General features: G+C 48.7%; 1 protein-coding gene across 7 annotated transcripts in view; it reads right to left on the minus strand.

Annotated features, from left to right (window-relative positions):
* VAV2 (vav guanine nucleotide exchange factor 2) overlaps nt 1-23,301 on the minus strand; it is a 221,975-nt gene that overhangs the window by 11,410 nt on the left and 187,264 nt on the right. For 3 of the 7 annotated variants that reach the window (XM_078878060.1, XM_078878059.1, XM_078878062.1), the window contains 14 exons: nt 22,161-22,243; nt 21,817-21,949; nt 21,596-21,610; nt 14,230-14,339; nt 13,605-13,697; nt 12,314-12,435; nt 11,545-11,681; nt 8,582-8,641; nt 7,731-7,772; nt 6,100-6,149; nt 4,946-5,062; nt 3,913-4,000; nt 2,655-2,784; nt 1,228-1,311 (listed from right to left, as the gene is read on the minus strand). In XM_078878060.1, the coding sequence (XP_078734186.1) occupies nt 1,228-1,311; nt 2,655-2,784; nt 3,913-4,000; nt 4,946-5,062; nt 6,100-6,149; nt 7,731-7,772; nt 8,582-8,641; nt 11,545-11,681; nt 12,314-12,435; nt 13,605-13,697; nt 14,230-14,339; nt 21,596-21,610; nt 21,817-21,949; nt 22,161-22,243 (1,264 nt within the window). The remainder of the gene's footprint in view (nt 1-1,227; nt 1,312-2,654; nt 2,785-3,912; nt 4,001-4,945; nt 5,063-6,099; nt 6,150-7,730; nt 7,773-8,581; nt 8,642-11,544; nt 11,682-12,313; nt 12,436-13,604; nt 13,698-14,229; nt 14,340-21,595; nt 21,611-21,816; nt 21,950-22,160; nt 22,244-23,301) is intronic. The other 4 variants (XM_078878057.1, XM_078878058.1, XM_078878061.1 and 1 more) reach the window with 4 other exon arrangements.

Here is a 23,301-nt window from a genome sequence, read left to right on the forward strand (position 1 = left end):
GCAAGTGAAAACTGATTATTTGTTAAGGCGTATAGATTATGTAAATGAGTACTCAAGAATCTTGCAGCCACTAGCAGTGCTACTTTTACCACGGTGTTTAAGAATACAAATGTATTCTTGAGCAGAATCATAACTTCTAAATCGTGGCGATTCATCAAATCGTAGGGGGGTGAACAAATACGTGCCCGTTACACGTGCAGCCAAGAAACGTCTCAAACGTTGTCAGTGTGCCAACCACTACCATGTGACATGGATGTTTGCACTGATGCAGAGGTTTTCGCCGTTGTGCTGTACAGCTATCCGATGTATTTTGTGGGTTGTACCGCGTATAACCCAAATCCTGAAGAAGCTTCCGGCACGTGGAGCCAAACGTCGGGACCATCGTTCCGAACGACACGCGGCCCAACCCCCCCCAAAAAACGTCTAAAATGTTTGTACTACGTAATTGTTAAATAAAATTGGGAAAATACAAGAACTTAAAGTGGTTCATAATGACCCTCTACCCACCTCATATAGCGTTCAGGTGATCAAACTGATGTAAATAACCACGGACCCCGTTAGCCTCTTATCCTATGTAAACAAATAGTTTACAGACATCGTTGAGAACAGAATAGCTTCAGATTCAGAGGCTCACCCAACACGGGTGACAAGCCAGGTTTTGGAAAGGTTTCAGACTATATGAATCAGATTCTGGAAAAGACCAATGAATTTCGATCACCAATGAGCCTGGCCCTTGTAGACTACGCTAAAGCATTGAACTCGGTAGACATTGATGCCTTCGTCCTAGGCCGTCACAAACAAAAGGCCTAAATAATGCATTTCAGTCACCATAACAGTGTTACCAATACGAAACCAAAACAGCATTCCCATCTGCTTAATGAAACGATGCGCAACATGCAGTCGCAACAACATACTCACGCGATAGCAATGGCAACAATGGCCTGAGCGTATATTATTCATTTCGATGGCATATTGAATTCTAACTGAGATGACAGACCCAGGGGTCTGCAGCGAACAATGGGCCTTGATGCACGCACGCACGCACACATGCACAGGAGGCGGCAAGTCATGCTGCACGTCCGTATGGCGCATGCAGATGTAAGAGCGTGGCATTTACTTCATGCCCAGGATGAAACGAGGACACTGGAGGTATGGGGTGTGGGGTGGAGGGGGGGTGAGGTTTTGCTGTGAACAGCCGTAGCTGCACCCTCTGGGGTTAATCTGTACCTGACCAGAACGGCGCGGCCGACGGAGGGACAAAACTGAAATTCTGGGAGTTGAGCAGGGAGAAGCTAGCACTGACGTGGCCGGCTTACGGGATCAGGGACACATGGAGAGAGAAAGACGCAGGTGTCACTGGCCACTCGGCTACGCACGCAGTCACTGCTTAGAAATCATGAAAAAGCTGTGTCTGTGAATGCGTGAAATCCGTGTGTGTGTGTATGTGTGCGTGCATGTGTTCTTTTGGTAGCGATTGTGTATCGGTTAGCGCGCTGCGCTACGAACCCGGCGACCCGAGTTCGATTCCCATTCACGGCCAACACCAGCGACGACTATATAAATTGGTCCTGGGCTTCCCATAGGTCGACTCAGCCTAAAATGAGTACCTGGCGTGGTATGTAAATGTCACCACTTGTCTGCCAAATGTTACTGATAAGAGCGCTCCTCGCTACCAATGGGGTTCCCCGTTTGGAACAAAGAAAATATTTTATAGAGGTTTGTTAAGCACCATTATGGACTTTGAATGTATTTCTTGCCCCCTTCGCCGATCCACTGGATAAAGGCCTCGCCACGAAGTGTCAGTCGTGGGGAGTTGTCTTGGCCATGACTCACCACGCTTGACAGTGCTGGGTGGTGAAATTATAATGATCATGTCCAGGACCAGCTCAGAAATCACTCGCCACTGACGTCCGCCGTGGCCAGGAATCAAAGACAGGTTTTAAAGCGCTAAGTGGACCACTGCGCTACCATTCCACCCCTATGGAGCATCACGTTAATACAGCAGGCATTAGCGACTGCGATTGTTCGCGGGTTGTGCCCTGTAGCTCTGCGGTGTGCCTCCGGGTTGTGCCGCGCATCGTTCGGCACGCCGTCAGGTGATCCACTCCGTGTGTTTGGGAGCTTCTTCAGGAAATGAACGAGGCAACTCACTTTCTATCTTGATAATTATCCATATCATCGAAAGAGATGTTTTTTTTTGCGGTGCTAAATTTCCACGTGATAAGCCATTTTGTTGAGCTATCATTTGTGGCCAGGTCGCTTCTGAAAAATAAGTTAATAGCTCAGTGGGCTTTACTGGTAAGAAAAAAAAAATCAGTTTTATCTTTGTTAACATTTTGTGTACTTTCATTCTCATCGTGTTTTTGTATTGTTTTGTGTTGTAACGTTCTGACCCCGTGCCCCTACTGGTCATCGGTGTAGACCTTTACAGCTCATCGGATTCCTCCAGTATAAATGCAGACTATGATTTTGATACTCCTGGCTACTGCCGCTGAAAACTGGCTGCCAGGTTCACTTCCCCGAACATGCTCCCGGCACGTCGGGGGCGAAACGTCGGGACATCGTGCCGGACAACAGGCGGGCGCAACTTGGACGAGATGGTGGCTCCCGGGGCGATGGCGCTGGCTCGCTCGCTCGCTCGCCCGCCGGCTCACCGCTGTTGGCGGAGTTCCCGCGAGTCACGGCGCGCGACGGCTCCCGCTCGTTGAAGGGGTGCTGCAGCGTCGTGTCGAGGGCGCGGAAGCCCTCCTTCAGCGAGTGCGACTGGTAGTACTCGATCAGCTCCTGCGCCACACACAAAGGTCGACCGCCCACCGCCACGCGTAGCTTTGACCGACTGCCTTTTGAGCCTCGGTGCGCCGGTGTTTTTTTTGTCCCACTACGCGAGGAACTCATTCGAGGCCGAGTTTACCTATTGGAGGCTCAGGACCGGTTTAGACATCAATCGCCGCTGTGTGCCAGGAACTAAACTCAAGTGGCTGTCTTCACGGCACAGTGCGTGAACCACTGCAGCTCCAGCCGTAGTCCACCCCATGTGTTATTTTTTACGATTTGAATTGCTTACTCATCGTGTTTTTCGCTTAACTCGGGCTCCAGGAGCGCACTTACAAGCGCACTCCGGCAGGTGGCGGTGAGGAGCCAGCGAACCTTCTATTGCCACTGCAGGCAGAGAGGATCTTTAAGCTCAGGGGTCGGCAAGCAAAATAAGAAGAAGTGGAATTTTTTTCCCGAATTCGGTAAAAACAAATTTAAACTCAATATTTCACGAGCCGCCAATGCACGTGGTGAATACGATGCGGCGAGTCCTCATTAATAATGAACGTCACGTGGCCAGTGCTGAGCCAGCCGCATGCAGATCCGGAGCTGCCGGTTGCCGACCCCTGGCGTAGATCATGGGAGTGGTGATTCGCCTACTCATTCACACCGGCCAGATTAAATGTCTCCATTGCCAGTGCCAATGCTTCATTGCATGTTTATTGGGCACGAGTTACCACCGCTAGTGGGCTTTGCCCTCTATCAGCTCCAGTGTCAACCAGCAGTTGATTGACAAAAACGGACCGTACATGTACACATTGTAACAATAATAATATGGAAATACAGCATTGATGAACAAATAATTACACTGACGTTTCAAATCAATAACCCGGCATGCTTGGAATGCGGGGCCAACATTGGTCCAGCGTTCGGAGCCACATGTCAACGTTGTCCCACCGCTGGCATGTAAAAGAAGAGCTTCATAGATCATTGGATTTCTCCAGCGTAAATAAAGATTCTCATTTGGAACATGAAATATTCTGATGTTATAGCTGGGAACCCGGCGAGGATTATGAGTGCACATATCGCCGAATGAAACGGCTGTAAGCTTGGCATGCAACACTGGGTTTTACCTGCTCCATAATGAGTGCTACTCACCACGAGGCCCCGGAATCTCCTGTGCTCAGTGATGTGGTGCCACCCGTCCTTAATGATGATTTTGATGTGCTTCACTTCGTTGTTAAAGCTGTTTTAGAAACGAAAGCAAGCGTTACTTTCGGGTAAACAACAACGTATCTCCAAGCTCCCTTTGCTCCCCTTGTCATCCATCCAACTTGTAGCCCTATTGGTGGAAGGTAATTCCTGTGAAATGTGGCATGGCTCAACCTGTTAGGAAATGCTCTTGAAGACGTAGGCAAGTGTGACCCACATTTGGAGCATTCCACCTCATTTGGAGCGGTTGGAACCCCTTTCCCGTTGGATCTACCAATCCTGCCATCACTTTCTGACCATCATTCCCCATTAAATTAGGTATCTATGTATGTTGAACTTCTTTTTCGCACAGTACATTGCCAAGTGTACTCATCACAGGTACAGGAGAAGGGCAACACATTAAACACCCAAAGTTCTGCATGGAAGCTTCTTCAAAACCTTACTTCAATCGAGCTTCCGGTGGCATGTCATGAGATGGTGTTTGCATTCAGAACTCTTACAGATCGGAGCGTGAATTCAGTTCCTGAAGAAGCTCCCGGCAAGTGGAGCAAAATGTCGGGACGTCGTGCCGAATGGTGCAGCGCAACAAATCCGAAAACGCGTCCGAGAGCCGCACAGCAAAACCGCGACCACGCGGGACAGTGGCGGCGCATCTCCACGTCGCTCAACCCGTGGCCACGACGAAACCGAAGTGAAATAAAATCACGAATCAAGCCACTACATTTTGTCTCGATTGCAACACGATGAAGGCGCCTTTAATCAAAACAAAATTGACCGCGACGGGTCTTGGAGCTGCCCACATTGGGTCCCCCCCCCCCCCCCCCCCAAAAGTGTTTATCCGTCGGCGTCGCAAGACGCATTTCGCTGCGGAACGCGCACGACGAGGGAAGCCCGTTTAAACGGCGCCGGTCAACGTGACTGCCTGCGGAGGTGTTGTGGGTGGGGGGGGGCTCTTTTCCACGGCTTCGGCGCGACGCACCGTATGCTGATGGCGAACTCGCCGGGCCCGTCGGGCCGCTCACGGATCAGGTAGGTGCCGTTGCTCCGCTTCCTCAGCTGCTGGTTGGCCTGCTCGCGGTCCATGGTGCCCACAAACCTGGGGGCGTGAGAAGCGCATCACGGTCATGCTACACACAAAGCGCTCGATGCAAATGAACTACAGCACCTTGCTGATCTCGTCAAGAAACACAAACCATCATCACGCAAACTCCGGTGGTCATCCTCGCAGCAGCAGCGGCTTTTGGCTGGCCATCGAACAAAGACGGGCACCGCATCGCGCGCTTTCAGATGCGCTTCTGTGGCCGTCTGGAACGCTCTTCCTTCCGATATTAGGAATCTACTGGAGCTGTGCACTTTTAAATCATCTAGAGTGACAAACTAATTTCTTTGGAGCTTCTTTTTGTGTTTGGTTTGTTGTCCTTCCCCGCATCTCCGATTAGCGTGGTTGGCTATGTACGGTGCAAAAGAAGTTCAACGTACAGACATAACAGAATATTGGGACAAACGACCAGAGCATGATTTTTGTTTGCATGTTCACCACAAGTACGTGTGGTTAATGCAAGGCATGATTCCTTTCAAAAGCTTTCAGTTTGGCGCTTTAACATCTTAACACAACTGTTTTATCGCCAGAAAGGGTAAAACATATTACTATATTTTGATCCTGGCCAGAGAGGTCCCATGATGGGGCAGGGGGAGTCTACCCCCCCCCCCCCCATTGTGTTAGTTAAACTTCACTTGCCCCACCCCTCTACTCCTTCCATCTCCATCGAAGCCTTTTGGCGTTCTCGCTTGCGGGCCCCCCGCCTGGGTGGGTCGGACGGCCCGAATGTCGCACGCCGGTCTCGGGGTTCCTGTCCCCCCCCCCCCGCACCAGCTCCCGCCCCCCCCCCCCCCCCCCCCACCAGCTCCCGCCCCCACGTACCGTGACCGGTGCTTTGTACTGGGCTGGCGTTGAGTCGCAATGAAAGGTAATAGGAAATAAAGAGATAAAGGCAGGGGCAGGGAGTCGAGAGCAAGGATGGCTGGGGAGGGGGGAGTTCCAGACTACGCCGACGGCACCTGGGACAAATGTGTGACCTCGTGGCAACGGTCGTGGTGTCGTTATGATCATTTTCAAGCGATGCAAGCACATACCAGGCAAAGTAATGAAACTCGCTTTTCGAAGGTTCCGTCGGTCGGTTCACCTGCAACACAAACACAAAACAGTACTCATTATGCTTGCATTTACTTGTCTGACTCAATGGTTAATGAGCTCTTGACTTCATTAAGCCACCAAATGAGGCATCACATGACTTGTACTGTTGCTGTTGGATACTTGCCTTTTCCAAATTGTTACTTTAAATGTGATGTCCATTTTTAATGTCACAGTTCCTTGTAGACATAAATACGTGAATTCATTGCGTTCCGAGAGTTGAAAACCCAGAAGGGAAACACCCAATAAGCATTACAGTGAGAAAATAAAAAAACAAGCAGGCTTTGATAATGTAGGCATGGTAAGAATCGCCATCGTTGATTTTGCTTCCAAGGAATTAACCCAACCCATGCAGTGGAGGGGGACCGGGAGACAGATCAACGGCAGGCCGCAGAACAAAAAGAATAGCACCCTTATTTAGATGGGATTAGTGGCCCAGCATCTGTTTCTGAGTATAAATACTCAGCCGTCTCCAGAGGAACTCGGCAAACCAGCCTCAACAGCAGAGGGCACAACCACAGGCGAGAACACCCAGAGAGGAAGGGAGGAAGTAGGGGGGCAGAGTTCATGACATCAGGCACCACCGGGATGTCTGCAGAGCCATGAGCAGGGTTGAACACAAAGGCTCACTCGCTGGATGCTCGAGGGGTGTCAAGTAGTAGGAGGAGCTTTGGGCTTTGATGCGACTTAGGAAATTCATTAAACGAGGTAGAAATTCCTAAATAAACAATGTACAGAACCTTACAATCAGGCTCCGGGGTAGCCCTCGCAACTAGCTAAATACGTTTGAGCGTTGCAGAGGCAAAGGCTCCGGGAAGCTAAAGGGTTGAGTTCTTGCCCAGGCAGACCCCGAGTGTCTCTGAAAGTAGCCAAGTTTTTTGTTTTATATTTTTCTTTCACATTTTGAGTCCCTTGCAGAGTCAAAGACTTCGCAAAGTTCGCGTGATGATACATCACGTGGTTGTGTTGATAAAGAGTCTCGGGTGACCTTATACTGCTCTCCTTCATGCAATGATTCTGAGTATCATGCTTTTGCTGTGCCAAGGAATCTTCTATATAATAATGTACCAAGCTAAGAGGTGTCAGAGAATTGTTGACCAACGTTTGTTGCGGCATAAATGCAACTTCCCTAAGTGGAGACTTGAGTTACACGCCAAATTTGAGTGTGCAAGGAGATATTGTCCAAGCGATAGGGGGGGAAGCTATATTGTTGTCTCGTCAGCCTGATTTGACACTGCAAGAGGCGTGAAGAGGCTGGAGGTGTGTCAGACTTGGTCACGTGCAGTCTCCGCCAGGAACTGCGGCTGCCTGCACGCCGCTGACCTCCGGGCGTGAGCAACAACGGGTGCTCGCAAACCAAGCCACTCCAAGAGTCGCAGTGTGCTCAAGCTGTGGATCTAGCCGACGTGCAGATAACCCGCGAACGTGTGGCAGAGCAGCTGACGGCTAAATGGGCCGCAGCGCACTCCGGCTGTGGATCGAGCCTAACATTCAGCACATCCTTGTGGGACTGAAAGTATTGTTCGGGGAGAGAGAAGACAGAAGATGGGACATGACCTTTACTCTCACTCACCATTTTAACTGTACCTTGTACAGGTTGCAGGCCAAGCTTTGTCTGGGAGAATTGAAGAATCTCAGCTTACACACATCACACATCATAACAAACGAATTGTGTATTGTCGCGTTGCCATGAGATGTCAGCCTTGTTGATTTTTTTTTTATCACATGATCTTGAGATTTGATCATTGATGCTTTTCTAACCATGTAGTACGAAGTGATGAGTACGTCTATTTGCATGTGTACTGCAGTGCTACTCTGGTAAGTATTTTTGGATGTCAATGTAAGTTGATATTAAAGTTGTTTAGATCAAAAGAGAGAACTGTATCATGCGGTGAGATCTGAATTCTGAGACCTGACATAATTGCCGATAATTGATGAAGTGAAAATCATTAAATGTTGAAAGCTAGAATCATTGCTATTATCACGAATGATAATACATACCGCTAGACAACGTGGAAGCCAATAATAACTCCTGATTAATGCGATAATATATTAATTAATTGCTTAAATTTACGTTATCTTCAATTAATAAGTCGGAATAACTATTCTGTATGATAATCGTATGCATAATTGTCATAAATATACATACTAATCGATCATTTATTTTAATTAATAATAATTAATCAGTAACAACACGTAATAATTACATCTATTTAAATAATTGATTATTGAAGTAACATTTACACAATTAACATTAATCATTCTTTATTCTTTAATAAATATATATATACAAACACTGCGCGTTGAATGAAAGCCGTGAGCAACCTTGGGCAATCCGTGAAACTGCTGGACACGTGTGAAGAAGAGCTTCATAGCTCATCGGATTCCTCCAGTCTTAAACAAAGTTTCTGATTCTGAACTCACCACCGGCTTCACAAAGTCCCGGGGGAAGAAGCCGACTTGATGGGTCGTGAGTGACCGCCCCTGCACAGCACACAGCGGGGCCCAGCACACCGAAGAAGATCAATACAAAGGAGGCATTACATAATCCATGCGTTTGCTTGTTAGCCAGTGGCTTCCTCATCTTATCTTAATGAGATTCATATAAAACGCCTTGGTAAAGGCCATGGTAAAGGCGCTTTATATGAAGATGCCTGGTAAAGGCTCTTTACAGCAATTATATAAAAAAAATTGCACATAGCATGATAATCATTTAAAAAAGCATGTGGGTTACTGGAAATGTTGTGGTTTTGATGCAGTAACACAAGAGGGATTGATAAGGAGGGGTTTGGATAGGGCTGGTCGTAGTTGGGGGGGCGATAAACAGCTGGGAGTTTGACAGTAATCAGGCATCACATACATTTCCTCTCCTGCCATCATGTCGCCTCTGGCCTGTTTTATTCTACCCCTCTTCCCCCTGCTACGAAAAAAAACTAAACAAATAAAAATCGAATCCTTTCAGAACCGTTCTCGCGTGCAGAAAGGAAACTGGAGTATCTGGAGAAAACCCAGACGCACGAGGGGCTATCCGCTTTAAAAGTTCTGCTCAGACAGATTAGGATAAGGCATTGCTCGACCCCTATCTCTTGGCCACCTTGCGGTCTGAACCTAAAACACCTGTGGCATTCCGAGGAAGTCTCCCGTACAAGTACGAACCAGGCTCATGCCCGCTTAGCCTCCGAGGTTTGATGAGACTCTTCACGTTCATGTCAATGTGGCCGTATGTAAAAGTGAAACCCACTTTAATCGAACTTTAAACGACTAAGTGCATCGCCAATCAAGATTTGAACTTGCAACCTTCCGACACACGTACACTCACAAAAGTGAAAGGCGTTAATCGGTGATAGTGGTGCACAAGCATAAATAACAAAAAAAGTCAACACATTCTTCAATAACTCTATGGCCTTAAAAGTAAAAGTGTATAATAGGTGGCGTTTCTGGTCTCATGTCTCTGGCCTCTCCATTTACGTTCTATAAAGAAGGGCAATTGCCTGTGAACGTGACCTATACTAGTTTTCCTTTTGGGGGGTGGGGTAGGTGTTATTGACAAATGTGTTGAGTGTTTTTGTTGTTAAAAGGCTGTACACACTTCCAAGTTTGCCATCGCTGTTTATTTGGCCAGCTTTTAAACACAGCACTGACTGGGTGGGACAAGAGATTTGAGCGCTGAGTTGGCACCACTGAGATCCTGCCTTCGAATCCAGTTTCAGTTTTCAATTTCATTTATTTGGTATAGCCCTGTGAGCCATTCGGCTCTTGAATTGGGTGCAACTGCAACAAACAATCCAGGCAGGTGCCTGCGGTTAAAACCGCATTCTCAAGGCCAGCAGAGGCAGTCTGATATCACCAATGGCTGTGCAAAAAAGACCCATCGCATGAAATTTAGTTCGGCACTTAATTTGGCTAAATTCCAGCTCTGAAAATAAAAAATAAATAAAATATCGGTTTGACTGCAAGCGACAAACATTACTCTCCATAGGGAAAGGTGGGAAAGTGCTGCCCCCGTACTGTGTGGACCAGAAATCACTTCAGGACATCTCAGAAGTAGTTTTGTGATGTCCGCTTCTGTGGGCCGTTCTATACCACGGGGGAGGGCGGTGGGGGGGGTTGCAGCTCTGTGAAGGCTCAGAATGGATACTTCGTGACATCACACTGACTGCAAAATTGGAATTGAAGTGGGATTAAATGATATAAACAAAAAGGGTAAAAGATTTGAGATTTAGATTGTATTCATTTCGCACCTCCGAATAGCATGGTTGGCTACGCACGTTGTGAAAGAAGTTCAACATACATTTCAGCAGCAGGGAGAAGCAAATGAGCTGTTAGGCTCGATTTCATGGACATCCCATGGCAGTGCTAAGCTTTGGTTTCCCTCATGCCCGGGATAGCTCTCATCTTGAGTCCCGTTATCCTGCACGCCTGCAGGATTATACCAGGGTGCCTTGAGCTCAGCATCTCCCCCATACGCATACCGAGTCTGACAGCACGAGCATCTGGCGCTGAAATAAAAACTTTAACACCACGCAGAGCAGCTCTGTGTGAATTTCCGAGGCAAATCACAGCGGAGCGTCTGACATCGTGAGGCATCGTTGAGTGAAGGAACTGAATATCAAAACAGTGATCCCCGGTAAATATAAGAGCTCCGGGTCCCCATCAAACGTAATCCGGCTTTGCCAGTCATGTCACTGGGTTCGTAGTGCAGTGCGCTAACCACTATGCCACCACTAATGTGCACACACACACACACGAACACACTAACACTCGTGTGCACGCACACACACACAAAGACAGCCGGCCAAAGATCCCTCACGTATATCCCACACGGGCTTTTGTTGGAGAGCATCTATGAAGGCTGGCACGGCGCACGAGAGGTTGATGTGGCCAGCGCTATGCCTGACCGCCTTTGTCTCCCCCGTGGTGATGTTTATGCACCACCCTAGGTACTTATTTAGGGCTGAGTCAGCCTGGGGGGAGGCCAAGCACACCTGATGTTAGCCATGACCGCGTGGAGGAGCGCTGCCGAAGTGACCAGAGGTGGATTTCTGGCCACACAAGTACGAGCTGCCCCCAATGACAAAGATCTCCCATGTAGCCTTTAACAGAATGTTGGGGCAAGTGCGTTTAGCGAGCACCTATGTTAGTCGGCACCGCACACGAGGGGATGGGTGGCCAGCACCATGCCCAGCCGCCTTTGTCTCCCCAGTGCCAATGTTCTTTCACATTGCACCAGGCAATCATTTGAGGCTGAGTCAACCTAGGGGAGGCCCAGGACCAGTTCTGTCACCGGTGGTGGCCGTGAGCGGCAATCGAACGTGGGTCGCTACACCACCGCTCGCCAACACACACACGCCCCACCCCACGCACCGCACGCACTCAAGTGCCCTCACCTCCCACCAGGCGGACTCGGGCTCTGCTCGCGTGAGCTCCACCATCTCGCCGCAGGACAGCATCAGCGTGGGCTGCAGCTTGAGGGGCGGCAGCGGCGCGCCCTGGTAGGCCTGCGCGGCCTGCACGTGGGGCAGCCCTGCGGCGGGCCACGGCGGAGAGCAATGGCCGTAGAGTGCGTACGCGATCCGAAGTTGCGTACGCAGGTGGGCAAGGGAAGAGGACCACAGCACAGCGCAAGTGAGAATGCGCACCTCCGACCAGCACGGTTGGCTACGTGCAGTGCGAAAGAAGTTCAACATACATACACACAGAATTGAAAATATGCTGCGAGGCACGAGATTTTTATTTAATTTTACCAGATAAGGCCCGCAGAGCTATATGGCTCTTTTTCAGAAGTAACCTGGCCACAAACGATTGCTCAACGAAGTGGCTTATCATTTGGAAATGTATAGCAACCATATCCTCTGAATGTATGTTGATTCTAAGTGTGGAGGGAAAAACCGGAGAACCCGGAGAAAAATCCAGGTGACCACGAGGATAACACGCAAACTCCAAATATACAGCAGGCATCAGCTGGGATCGAACCCACGACCTCCTGTATACCAGGTGAGGTAGTTGCCATCTCGCCAACGTGGCACCCCAAGTGTTACTACGACTGCACCACCAAGCCAACCCAACGCTCAGTTATAACGGTGACACTAGATAGATGTAAGATAGGCCACACAACACGAGGGCCACCGTACGAATGAGCTCGTGGACGAGGCGTACCTGAAGGGATCTGTCCGGGACTGGGAGGCAGAGGCCTCTGACACTGCAGGATCTTGTCGAGGCATTCCTTGTGTGCCTCCGCGCCGCACTTCTGACACTGGTAGCCTTGGTAAAACAGTCCCCTGTGCAGGAGAAACACGGAAATGGCATTATCAAGGAGGTAACTCATGGCGCTTTGTCATCTAAATCATCTGGCTGTTTCGTGCACGTGAACATCATTTTGTCAACCCACTGCCGGATGAGGGCCTCTCCACGCAGCGTAGGGAGTCATTTGGCCATACATCACCACGCTGGTCAGTGCTGGTTGGTGAAGGTGAGGAACGTTGGAGCAGTACAACAATGGATTCAAGCTACACTGCTCTCTGCTGACAAGAGCAGTCGATAACACCGATTATATGCATGGCGGTCACCAATACAAGATTGGACACACTCCAGGTGAGTTGGTCATAGGCAAGGCGGTAAAACTATAAATTGTTCAATCGAATGACGATACCGAATTGTGACAATTTAACTGCACCTCCGATTAGCAAGGTCGGCTTCGTACGGTGAGAAAGAAGCTCAACATACATACATACTTTGGGGGGGTGGGAGAAGGTGGGCGACTCATCGGAAAACCTACCAGCTGCTTATCTACAAGATATGAGCCTTTTTAAAATTTTGAATGGTGGTGTTGGACCTGAAAGTCGGGCAACATGTGTGAATGTGAGTGTGGTTCAAGCCTTGTAGTAAAGGGAACATACTCTTTGGTTCTTTCGGTAAAGTCACCTAGATATTTTGGTAAAGTCACATAGGTATAAAGTAAAATACAATTTTATTTTATATCTACGTGACTTTACCGAAAGAACCAAAGAGTATGGATTCCTGCAGTCACGAAAGCTTCAAATCAAAACAGTAAAGGGAATATTTAAAGGTGCAGCCCTGCAATTCCTTGCGTGCACCACTGCCGGCAGAAGGGCCCCTGCTTGAGGGAGCTCTGGAGACCCTCTCTCGAGGGTAATTTTACCCACAATTCCAAAGTTGGCCAGACACGTTGGAAGAGGTGGGAGCGCCCGCACTTAACCATTTACACTGCCGGGTGGACAAAGGCGGAGCGCGTTCAATGATAAACTTGCACAATCGTTTTAACTGCCGTGGCCAACCGGCGAGCTCTGAGATTGCAAGGCCAGTGCGGTGACCATTACACTCCGTGGCTGTATCCCCCCCCCCGACCCCCATTTAAGCTTCGCCGTGGTTCCTGCAGACCACGGAGGCTCCGCGACGCCACGATCGCCTCGCACGACGGCCCACGCACTTCAGCAGCATGTGGCACACGTGGCACTCGGTTGCCCTCTCGAACGTTTGCATCTGAAACTCGTGCTGGTAGCCGCCAGGACGCAGGTTCGACCTGCCGTTACGAACAGACAAAAAAACATGATCACAAAACGCACAAATTGTCGACCGCAGAAATCGTTGCGGACAAATCTTGCCCCCACCCCCCCCCTCCCCACCACCTGCTCGGATAAAAAATGGGGGTGGCACTCACCTCCCATGGGCAGCGCCCAGGGTCTGCTAACACAAGATGCTCTCAAGATTTGTCATAAATCCAGCCTCGTGTAGTACGATCGTAAATGCCAGAAGAGGTTACGGATGACAAGTCGAAGTAAATGCGAGCTGTCCTCGTGAGGTCGCAACATTCGCTCCCCATAGGTAGCCGTTGCCTCGGGATTACATCAACACTCCAACTGCACTAGCCAATCAGCTGCCAGGAAGACAACCCCCACGCAACAAGGCCTGCACAAAGTCAGTCGCGTAACATGGCCGGCAGGTCATCGCTCCGTGCGCTTCAGACCGGTGTGTTGATAAGGTGAATAGATGGGGAGCTAGAAGTCGAGTGAGTTTAAGTTGCGAGAACAAGACAGAGCCAGAAGTTCACTCACAGCGCCATCTCAAAGTTCTTGGTCCACTTCCTCTTGAGCTCCTCGGTTTTGCAGAAGAACTGGTATCCTTCGCCGGCCATGAGCGGGGTGAGGTAGAAGCTGTGCGACCACTTGCGCACGAAAACACAGAGAACGGCGCAATCAGCACAATCACGCCATGGTGGGGGGCGGCGAAGTTGGGGAGGGTGGGGGGGTTCCTGATAAAACAACAACACTTGCAGATTCATTCGTCTGTTGGAGGACATGCAATTGGGCAAGCATGAAATTTGTGAAAGAAATGGCAAAACTGATGCTGTTTTTCACTGGCAATCGGTCCGTCCGCTGGTGCATCTTTGCCCACGTGTGAGATCGAATTTCCTGCGGATCACCCAGCCCCCCACGCATTCACTTGTCCCTCTAAATACCAGTTATACAAAATTATTAATATTATCGGAACATAAAAACTTTTTTTAACATATAGCAACTCTTAGGTTTTTCTTTTGTAGTAGGGGGGGTAGCATTTAGATCTCAGCGTTAGGGAAGTTTAATCAGGGTAGCTTACCTAAATAAAATGTAAATGAAATAGCATTAAGCTGCGTTTGCACCACAGCCACCACGGATCACCTGGAAGACCGTCACAGACCAGCTGGAGGACCGTCATCTGGTCTAAGACTGACTCTGGTGTGGCCCAATCAGTTTCAAAGACAATGCATATATTATCAGAGTATGTTTTTTGTTTGCATTCTGACCACAAGTATTGTGGTTAATGCAGACAAGATTCCTTGTAAAAGGTTTCAGTTTGGTGTTTTAACATCTGAACACCTGTTTGTTGCCAGAAAAAAGGGGAAAAACTATTCTCATATTTTGGTACCGGCAAAGGAGGTCCCATAATTGATCGACTTAATTGACGTGAAATTAAAAGAGGGGGGGAAAAAATAAATGATTGAATAACTAAAGACATAAAGATTCACTAAGGATTCACCATCTCTGAAAAGAAATAGCCAAGATTATACGTCTATAACCGTGCCAGTAATGGCTAACTTGCGTAACATAAAACCAAGCATCAAATGTTATTGGCAAGGGCAAAGTTAATTCAATTATTGATATTTTAAGAACCCGAATGTACTCTACGTCTAATGTGCCTTTTGGTTGTGTTTAGCTCCAACCAAAATCACTTTAGAATTCATCTACAGTTCCGGGAATAGCATAGGACATCCGCCAACTGCCAGATTGTGTCACTAGCGTGCACGCGCGTTTATATTTGAAACACACTACATGAGCTGTTCAGCAAAGGGATACAAATCTGCATCGTTACGGTAACTCCACATTGCTTTTTTTCTGACAGCTCGTGTGATTGGTTGAGATAGCCCGTGTCAGCGGTCGGATCTAGACACTTCCCATATTTTAAAAATAATTCAGTGATTTTTTTTTCTCTGGTAAACATCACTAAATGCCAGTTTTTAGGGTCTCAAGGCGTGTGGGGTGTGAGGGTGTTCCATTCTTTGGCTGCCATTCCGTCATCATTTTCGTCCATCGGCCTTCATCCCTTCGAGATATGTCTCCTGCCCACAGCCCGTTGCGCGCCTATAAAGTCTCAATGAAGTCTCTCCATTTGTTGCCCTGATCCGTGTGTTCCATTTTCTGTCTCACTGTAGTGTGATTGCATGCTTTGTGTGCACTCCTCGGATGTCATTGCTTTCCACCTCGTGTTTTGCCACATTGACCCTATGGTCAACTGCCTTCCTGCAACTACACCCTCTCACTAAAAGACGAAACAAAGATCCCCCGTATAGTCTTAATATACTGTTGGGGCAAGTGCTGTTAGCGAGCACCTATGAAGGCCGGCACGGCACACGAGGTGGTTGGTGGCGAATACCACGCCTGGCCACCTTTGTTTTCCCAGTGGCGATGTTTACACACTTCACCAGGTACTTATTTGAGGCTTAGTCGACCTAGGGGATGCCCAGGACCACTTTAGATAATCGTCACCATGGTGTTTGGCTGCTAGCGGGAATTGAACCCAGGCCGCCGGGTTCATAGTGCAGCACGCTAACCGCTACACTACCGCTCCCCACACGATTTCACTACGCCTCCATTCACATTCACCTTTAACCCAGGCGGTCACATGGCCGAGGGGCCGAGCGGCCCAGCGGCAGCGCGTTTACCACTCGCTGCAGGGTTTTGCGGGTTCACGCCTTAGCGGCCAGCCTGGTTGATATTACACCGACTGCTTCACGGTGGACGTTCAAGCTCCCATCACGATATTTGATTGAAAGGGAAAGTCACGTGTGCTGGCATTGTGGTCCAAAGTGCACATAAAAGTCATGAATGGCCCACAAATTAGTTAACTGGGAACAACCGCGGAGCAGTATCGCCCCCCGCTGGCAGACGAATGCCCAATTGCAAGCCGGAGCTATCACTGTGATCCAATTTGTCTGAACTGCAAAAGGCCGCAGGGATGGCCGAGATGAAATGTGCAATTTAGCCGCTTTGAGCGGCCGAGGCATTTAGCACACTCTGAATGTAGATCCTAGTCCTCAATAAGTATCCTCAGATTTAGCAATATCATACCCGCTCTCCACCCCTTAGTGACATAAGAGGACATCCGCCATAATTCTCACCCGCGCATGCAAACATGACCAAGTCACCCCAATACTCCGAACCCTTCACTGGATCCAAACGCAGTCCTTAAAAAACTACAGCGACACACTCAATGTCTTCAAGACCCTCCACGGGCTCACACCCACCCCGCCTACCTCTTCCCCTCCCATCTCACTCTACTCCTCTTCACTTTGCTCCCTCAGTGCCGGTACATGTGCATGTATAACATACATAACTCTTTGTCAATCCACTGCGGATGACGGCCTCCCCACGTCGTGTGGGTCACGGGGGTTAAGGTTGACCGTACTTAATCACACCGCTAATTATGGTCTGGTGAATGCTGGAGCGTAGAAATACGGGAGTGCTATTTTTTTTCTACACTGCCCTATGCTGCCCGCCACGTAGCCCTGAATCCTGTAACACCTTGTTGTGCATGGGGGTTACCCACCCAAGCAGTACCCAGGCTCAAAACCTGCTGAGTTTCTTACATCTGATGAGATTGGGTGCATTCCAGGTGACTTCGTAAACGGGCAGGGCAGGTATCCATGGAAACCACCGTGATGCCGCACTATCAGTTGGATGGTACTTGGGCCCCTCTCCAAATTATTTGCATAATGGGGTAATTACGCTGCAGGGTAATGAGGAGATAATGAAGCCTTAGATTTATATACGATTTAATGGTCTTCTTTAATTACCAATAAATATTTAAACATATGCCAAGTGCAATGGAAGGCGCAGGAGCATGTTCAGACCGATAATTAACTTGCACCGCATGGCCACATCCACGCCACGTGTGTGGATGTGCACTTAAAGGCGCTTTCCCTGCCAATGTCTTGCTCGCACTACCAGCTGGCGAAAGGGAGTCCCCGCTGGAGGGCGCTCCAGAGAGCCCCTCTAGAAGGTCATTGGCCAACTCTACCACACTGGCCAGACCTCTTAGAAGAGATGTCAATATCAAAACTTTACCCCACCACGTGCGACCTGCCGATCGACGAACACACCCGTTTATACTGCTGGGTGGACAAAGGCGGAGAGAGAATTGAAGAAACTCGCCCATTGGGTTTATACTGCTGGGTGGACAGAGGCGGAGAGAGAATTGAAGAAACTCGCCCATTGGGTTTATACTGCTGGGTGGACAGAGGTGGAGAGAGAATTGAAGAAACTCGCCCATTGGGTCAATTGCCGCACTGGGAGATCGAACTGCAGACCTCAGGGTTGCAACTGCAGGATGCAAACATTGACACCGCAGCAGCGACCCCTAACGTGTGGATGCTCCATGCACAATCATGCCAGTCAACTTTAGAACAAAAGCCACCAGGTCTCCAAACAGGTTGTCAGGCAAGGAGGGGGCACTATACCACAGCAGGCAAAGCTTACTGGCGAGGTTGAATGCGTGTTCTAGGGTCAAGGAGGACATTCGGGCAAAGATTCAAGACGTGCGATGGCGGCCGTGACGCTGCAGTACAGAGTCAGGGGACACGTGAGAGAAGGGATATTGGTACGAACAGAGTTCAATCCTTTGCCGTGTTTTAATTCCCCCACATGCTCATCCCAGAGTCACGTCACGCGACGAAAAATCCACTTGGAAATCTCGCCGAGCGGTATGACCCCTGAGTCGAAGTGGTGAGGTGTCACGTGACCTCTGCAGGAAAACCCTTAAAAGCGGTGGCATTTTTATATTTTAAACCAGTGGTTCTTAACCTGGAGATGCGAGATGCCCTTTCTGGCCATATTATTTCAGAAGGTAAATCGTCAAAACACAACTTAAGCAGGGGCACGTAAGCACAACTTACTTTGTTTCATCAAACCCTACGTATTTATTAACATTATAAAGAAAACATTTAAGATTGATACCCAAAGGGGTGCAACGCCGGTGAAGAACCACTGGTTTAAACTGTGGCGGCGCATGCTTCCATGCTGTCCCGCAATGAGACGGGTGCCTGTCGCATGACGGCCAAAGCGATGCTATTATTTTTAGAGCTGGAATTTACGCGGGAAAACAAATGTCATGTTACTGGTCTTTTTAACGCATGGGCTTTCGTGACCAACATTGCGATCCGTAATTAAATGGTGTGTGTCGTAAACCCTCCTCCACCCAACACAGACAATTAATAAAGTTGTCACGTGAAGCAACCGTGCGTATTTATTACTGCTTCAGCAGCCGGCACCATCAGGCAACTGTCTGTAACTACCAGGGAAACGTCGTACACAATCGCTCAATGTTCTGGCTTGCTGTCCAAAAACACACATTGGTGGTACCGTTGAAGCAGTAATAAATTGGCCACGTTTTTCATCACGCGACAGCTTTATTAAGTGAACATGTCGGGTGCAGGGGGTTTTACGACACACATTTTACTCACACAGCGATCTGACACTAAAATCTATGATGAATCACGACACTGGTCTGTCTGCGCAGTCCTTGGTGACAAGGCTGAGGCCCACAACTCACTCTACTAGAGGATCTGTTCTTTTTTTATGACAGGCAGTGAAATCCGGCATCAAACCGCAGAATTCTCAAGCATTGCCTGAACCCAGAATTCTGCTCCCAGAGCCACCCAGGCACCTCTCGTAGCAAGAGGACGTGGTGCAATGGTAGGTGGATTCCTCAACTCACAATCAGAAGGCCGTGAGTCCAAATACCGGTTGGAGTTCGACTTAGTCCATCATCATCATTCCTCTGGGGTTGATACAATAGGTACCACATTGTAATAAATCAACAAGTTGCTATGCTAAAGTTAGAAACGCCATTTGGCATAATAATGTGGAATTTCCACATCCGTTTCAGGACTGCTGACACCTTTACTTTGCGTGGCGTACCGCAAGAGGTGGAACAAACAGTTTCTAAGCTGGCTGGTTTTAAAGGGAAGGATCGTCAGAAAAGTCATGGCAGGATTGGTAGATCCACAGGGGAAGGGATTCCAACTCCACCACATAAAATAGAAGACTCCAAATTTAGAGCACACGGCCTGAGGTTCAAAACATTCCTCAACAGGTTGGGCCGTGCTATGTCAGAGGAGGGGGGGGTGATGCACGTTTGGACTCCCCCTTCCCCATAGATCTGCCATTCGTAACAAAATGGGGGAAAATCATTTCTCCTTGGAAATTACTTTCCACCAATACGGGTCACAGGTTGAATGGATGACAGGAGAAGAAAATGTGCAGTGAGAGTTTCAAACAGAGTGCTTAAAGGAGGCAACCAAAACAACGAACAGCGCTTATGTTTGTGGGTACAATACCTCGGCTGTGCCTCCCAGTGCTGTCCCGCAATGAGCCTGAAGCTTCATCAAGTGGGACCTCAAGAGTGGCATTCATAGCAAGCCCAGTGGCATCGCTGTGGCCGCGGTTCGAGCCCGGCGTCGTCCTGGTTAATACTGCGGGTGCATGAACCACGAACGTTCACCGTCTCTGCTTCACAGTTAAAGATCCTGTGACGTTGTCAGGATAAAAGACAACGTGTGCCAGCGGCACGGTCCCAATGTAACAAATTTGAAAAACTGCCGAGTACCATGTCTGGTACTGGCAGACGATACCCGCCTCTGAGACATGGCATCTTCACGATAGCCTTGCACTATGAGAATGGCACAAATGACAAGTGTACTACGACATTATTATAACAATTATAACGTCTAAATTTTGACTTAAAACTTCCGTGACTGCAAGAATTCATATGCTTTGGTTCTTTCGCTAAAGTCACGTAGATAGACAAAAATAATAATAAAGTGAATCAAAATACCACGACGTTTCGAGCAAAGCTTAAAAAAATTATAGAAGATGGTGGATATACAAAGAAGCAGATTTTTAACTTGGATGAAACAGGCCTCTTTTGTAAGAAAATGCCCTCAAGGACTTTCATGACGACCACTTGTGTTGCGATCGAAACGTCGTGGTTTATTTTATTCACTTTATTTTTATCATACTTTTTTCTATCTACGTGACTTTACCGAAAGAACCAAAGAGTATCATTATAACGTCTCTTCTATACCGTTGAATGCAAAGTCAATGCCGTGGTGCCACTGGAGCATTATTACAGAGCTCCAGACTGTCATTTTAAGTATTTTTCTTACGAATGAAACTTCAAAACTCCCTTTGGACAGCCACGTCACAAGGCCGAGGTATGTATCTACATCATAAGAGCTGTGTGTATATTCTGCTTGATCTTTTCCTTTAGAGCAAACAACCAAAGGCAAGCGCTGACCCTGGGTGACCAGCACTGAGCATCGCACGAAAAAAGCAACGACTTAGCCATCGCAGAGAACAAAATTGGTGCACGTGCCGGAGACAGGCGAACGCATGAGTGCACCAATTTTAATCGCCGTGAGTTTACGCAAACGTTCACAGAACCCTTGCTCACAACGGTCAGACATTGGAGCCTTAGTTAATCAAGGGCACGAGGAAGTCAAGTAATTTGGGTCTTTGAACCACGACCATTATCTCTCCCTTTGTGCCTTCGTCTGACATTCTGAGGAAGTCCTCATCGCGAATTCCTCAGCGACGAGCTTAATGGGCGGCTGAGGCAGCTGACTTTGGGGCCGCCGTTTAACTCGTGTAGGGGAGCGCGAGAACAAACAGAACAAGCATCATGCTGCAGCGGCATCGCATTTACGGCGCGTTGTTTTTATGCTCGCTTGCTTTTGCCGCTGCCCCTATGCCGACGAATCGCCACGTCCAGGCCAAGCGGCGGTGCGATCGACCGACGGGCAAAGAACTACGGAAATTCACGCCGTCACGGCCAGGCCCAGCGCTTGCCCATGCACACGGAGTGGGATCGCAACAGTGCTTTACTCACCACTTTGCTCTGTCTCTAGGTGGCAAAATACGCAAAACACAAAACAGGCACACAATCAGCTCAGCACAAGGGAGTGCCGGCGGGGGGTGGGAGTCTCCGACGCCATCCCCCGCCGCAGTGACGCTACGAAAAAGGTTCGTGGGGAAAAAGTTTTTTTTATCTGAGTGCGGTGTGCGCTGTGGAGAGTAGGGGCGCGCATGGCCTTTACAAGCTCGCAGTACCTTTCGCGAATCTTTGTTGCTGGTCGGGTCGTTGGTGATTTTGTATCTGGCGAGCTCCAGGGAATGTTTGAGCTCGAAGTTATCGCCCTTCCTTTTGCACATCAAGGCAGCCTTGTCGAACAGGAAGACGTACCTGTGGATTTTACGTGGCGCGCGAAGAAAAAACACAATTCAAGTAACGTGTATATGTGCGTTGAACTTCTTTCGCACCGTAACGTAGCCCACCTTGCTAATCCAACGTGCGGAGGAAGGGCGACAAAGTAGGTACATGAAAAAACTTTACACATCATGGCGCATGTCAGAATTCAAATTGCGAGCGAGGTAAAAGTGGTCTCGACAGTCACCTCTCCTGTTTGGCCCTGCCCACTTGTAACACCTTGAGATCACCATCCATCTTGGGCTTCCCGTAATCCAACAGAGTATCCACCTTAAACCGCCAGACCACAAACGAGAGACCGACGATCCAACAGATTTCATCGTAATCATCATCATCATTATTATAAACATCATCATCAGTCACTTTCAATTAACTGTAACACATACTTAAGTGTGGCCTACACAGAGATGCCCCAAATTAATGATGTATGTATGGTGAACTTCTTTCGCACCATACGTAGCCAACCGTGCTAATCGTAGGTGCGGATGTTAGGGTAGAGGTGGCTGCCCTATGTCCAGTATTACCTAAAACATGCTGAATGTCATCATCTCCTGAAAGCTAAGCAGAGTTTTTGCCTGGAGAGTGCTCAGATGGGTGACCACCATCCATAATACGTATTATAGCTGAGGATCTGTGGTGCACAGCAGAGGCCGGTGTCACAAAATAAATACGGTACAGTTATTGAACTGTACTTATATGTGCCCATGACTATGCTCCCCCCGGGCCTTCACCAACCCGCACCAGCCTGACGAAGTTATGGTCAAACAGTCTCCACTAGCCGCACGGCGTGAAGAGGCCCTCCTCCCGCAGTGGACTGCCAACGTGGCTGTACATGGGGTGAATGTGGAGGTGGATGGGGAAGCTCAAGGAGCTCGTCACGGTTGTGGTAAAATATTGAGAGGGCACTGCCGTGAGATGCTGGGTTGAATCTAGGCAGCCACCTGTGATTAAACCAGATTCACACATTTAGCAAATTGGTGGTCTCATCCTGATCCACGACATCTGAAGAAACATCGCGTGAGGCCATCCCAGCTACAAAATGTAAACTACTGCTCTCACCTGCATTTAATTAATGAACCTTGCCCTGCACGCGGAAATATAATGCAGCGCCAGCAAGGTGACAACACTGTCTCTGCAAGCATTAGTATTTTAAGGGTGCCACGGTCGTTGGATGTTAACTACCTCGCCTAGTAGGTCGTGGGTTAGATCCCAACCCTGACACATGTAAATTTGAAGTTGGAATGTTTTCCCCGTGGTCGTGTAGATTTTTCCCCGCGTTTGTAAACACGCGTTTAGAGCGTTTGGAGTATTTGGCTGCTTAAAACATC

Source organism: Lampetra fluviatilis, chromosome 49, assembly GCF_964198595.1.
Source record: "Lampetra fluviatilis chromosome 49, kcLamFluv1.1, whole genome shotgun sequence".
NCBI classification, from domain to species: Eukaryota; Metazoa; Chordata; class Hyperoartia; order Petromyzontiformes; family Petromyzontidae; genus Lampetra; species Lampetra fluviatilis.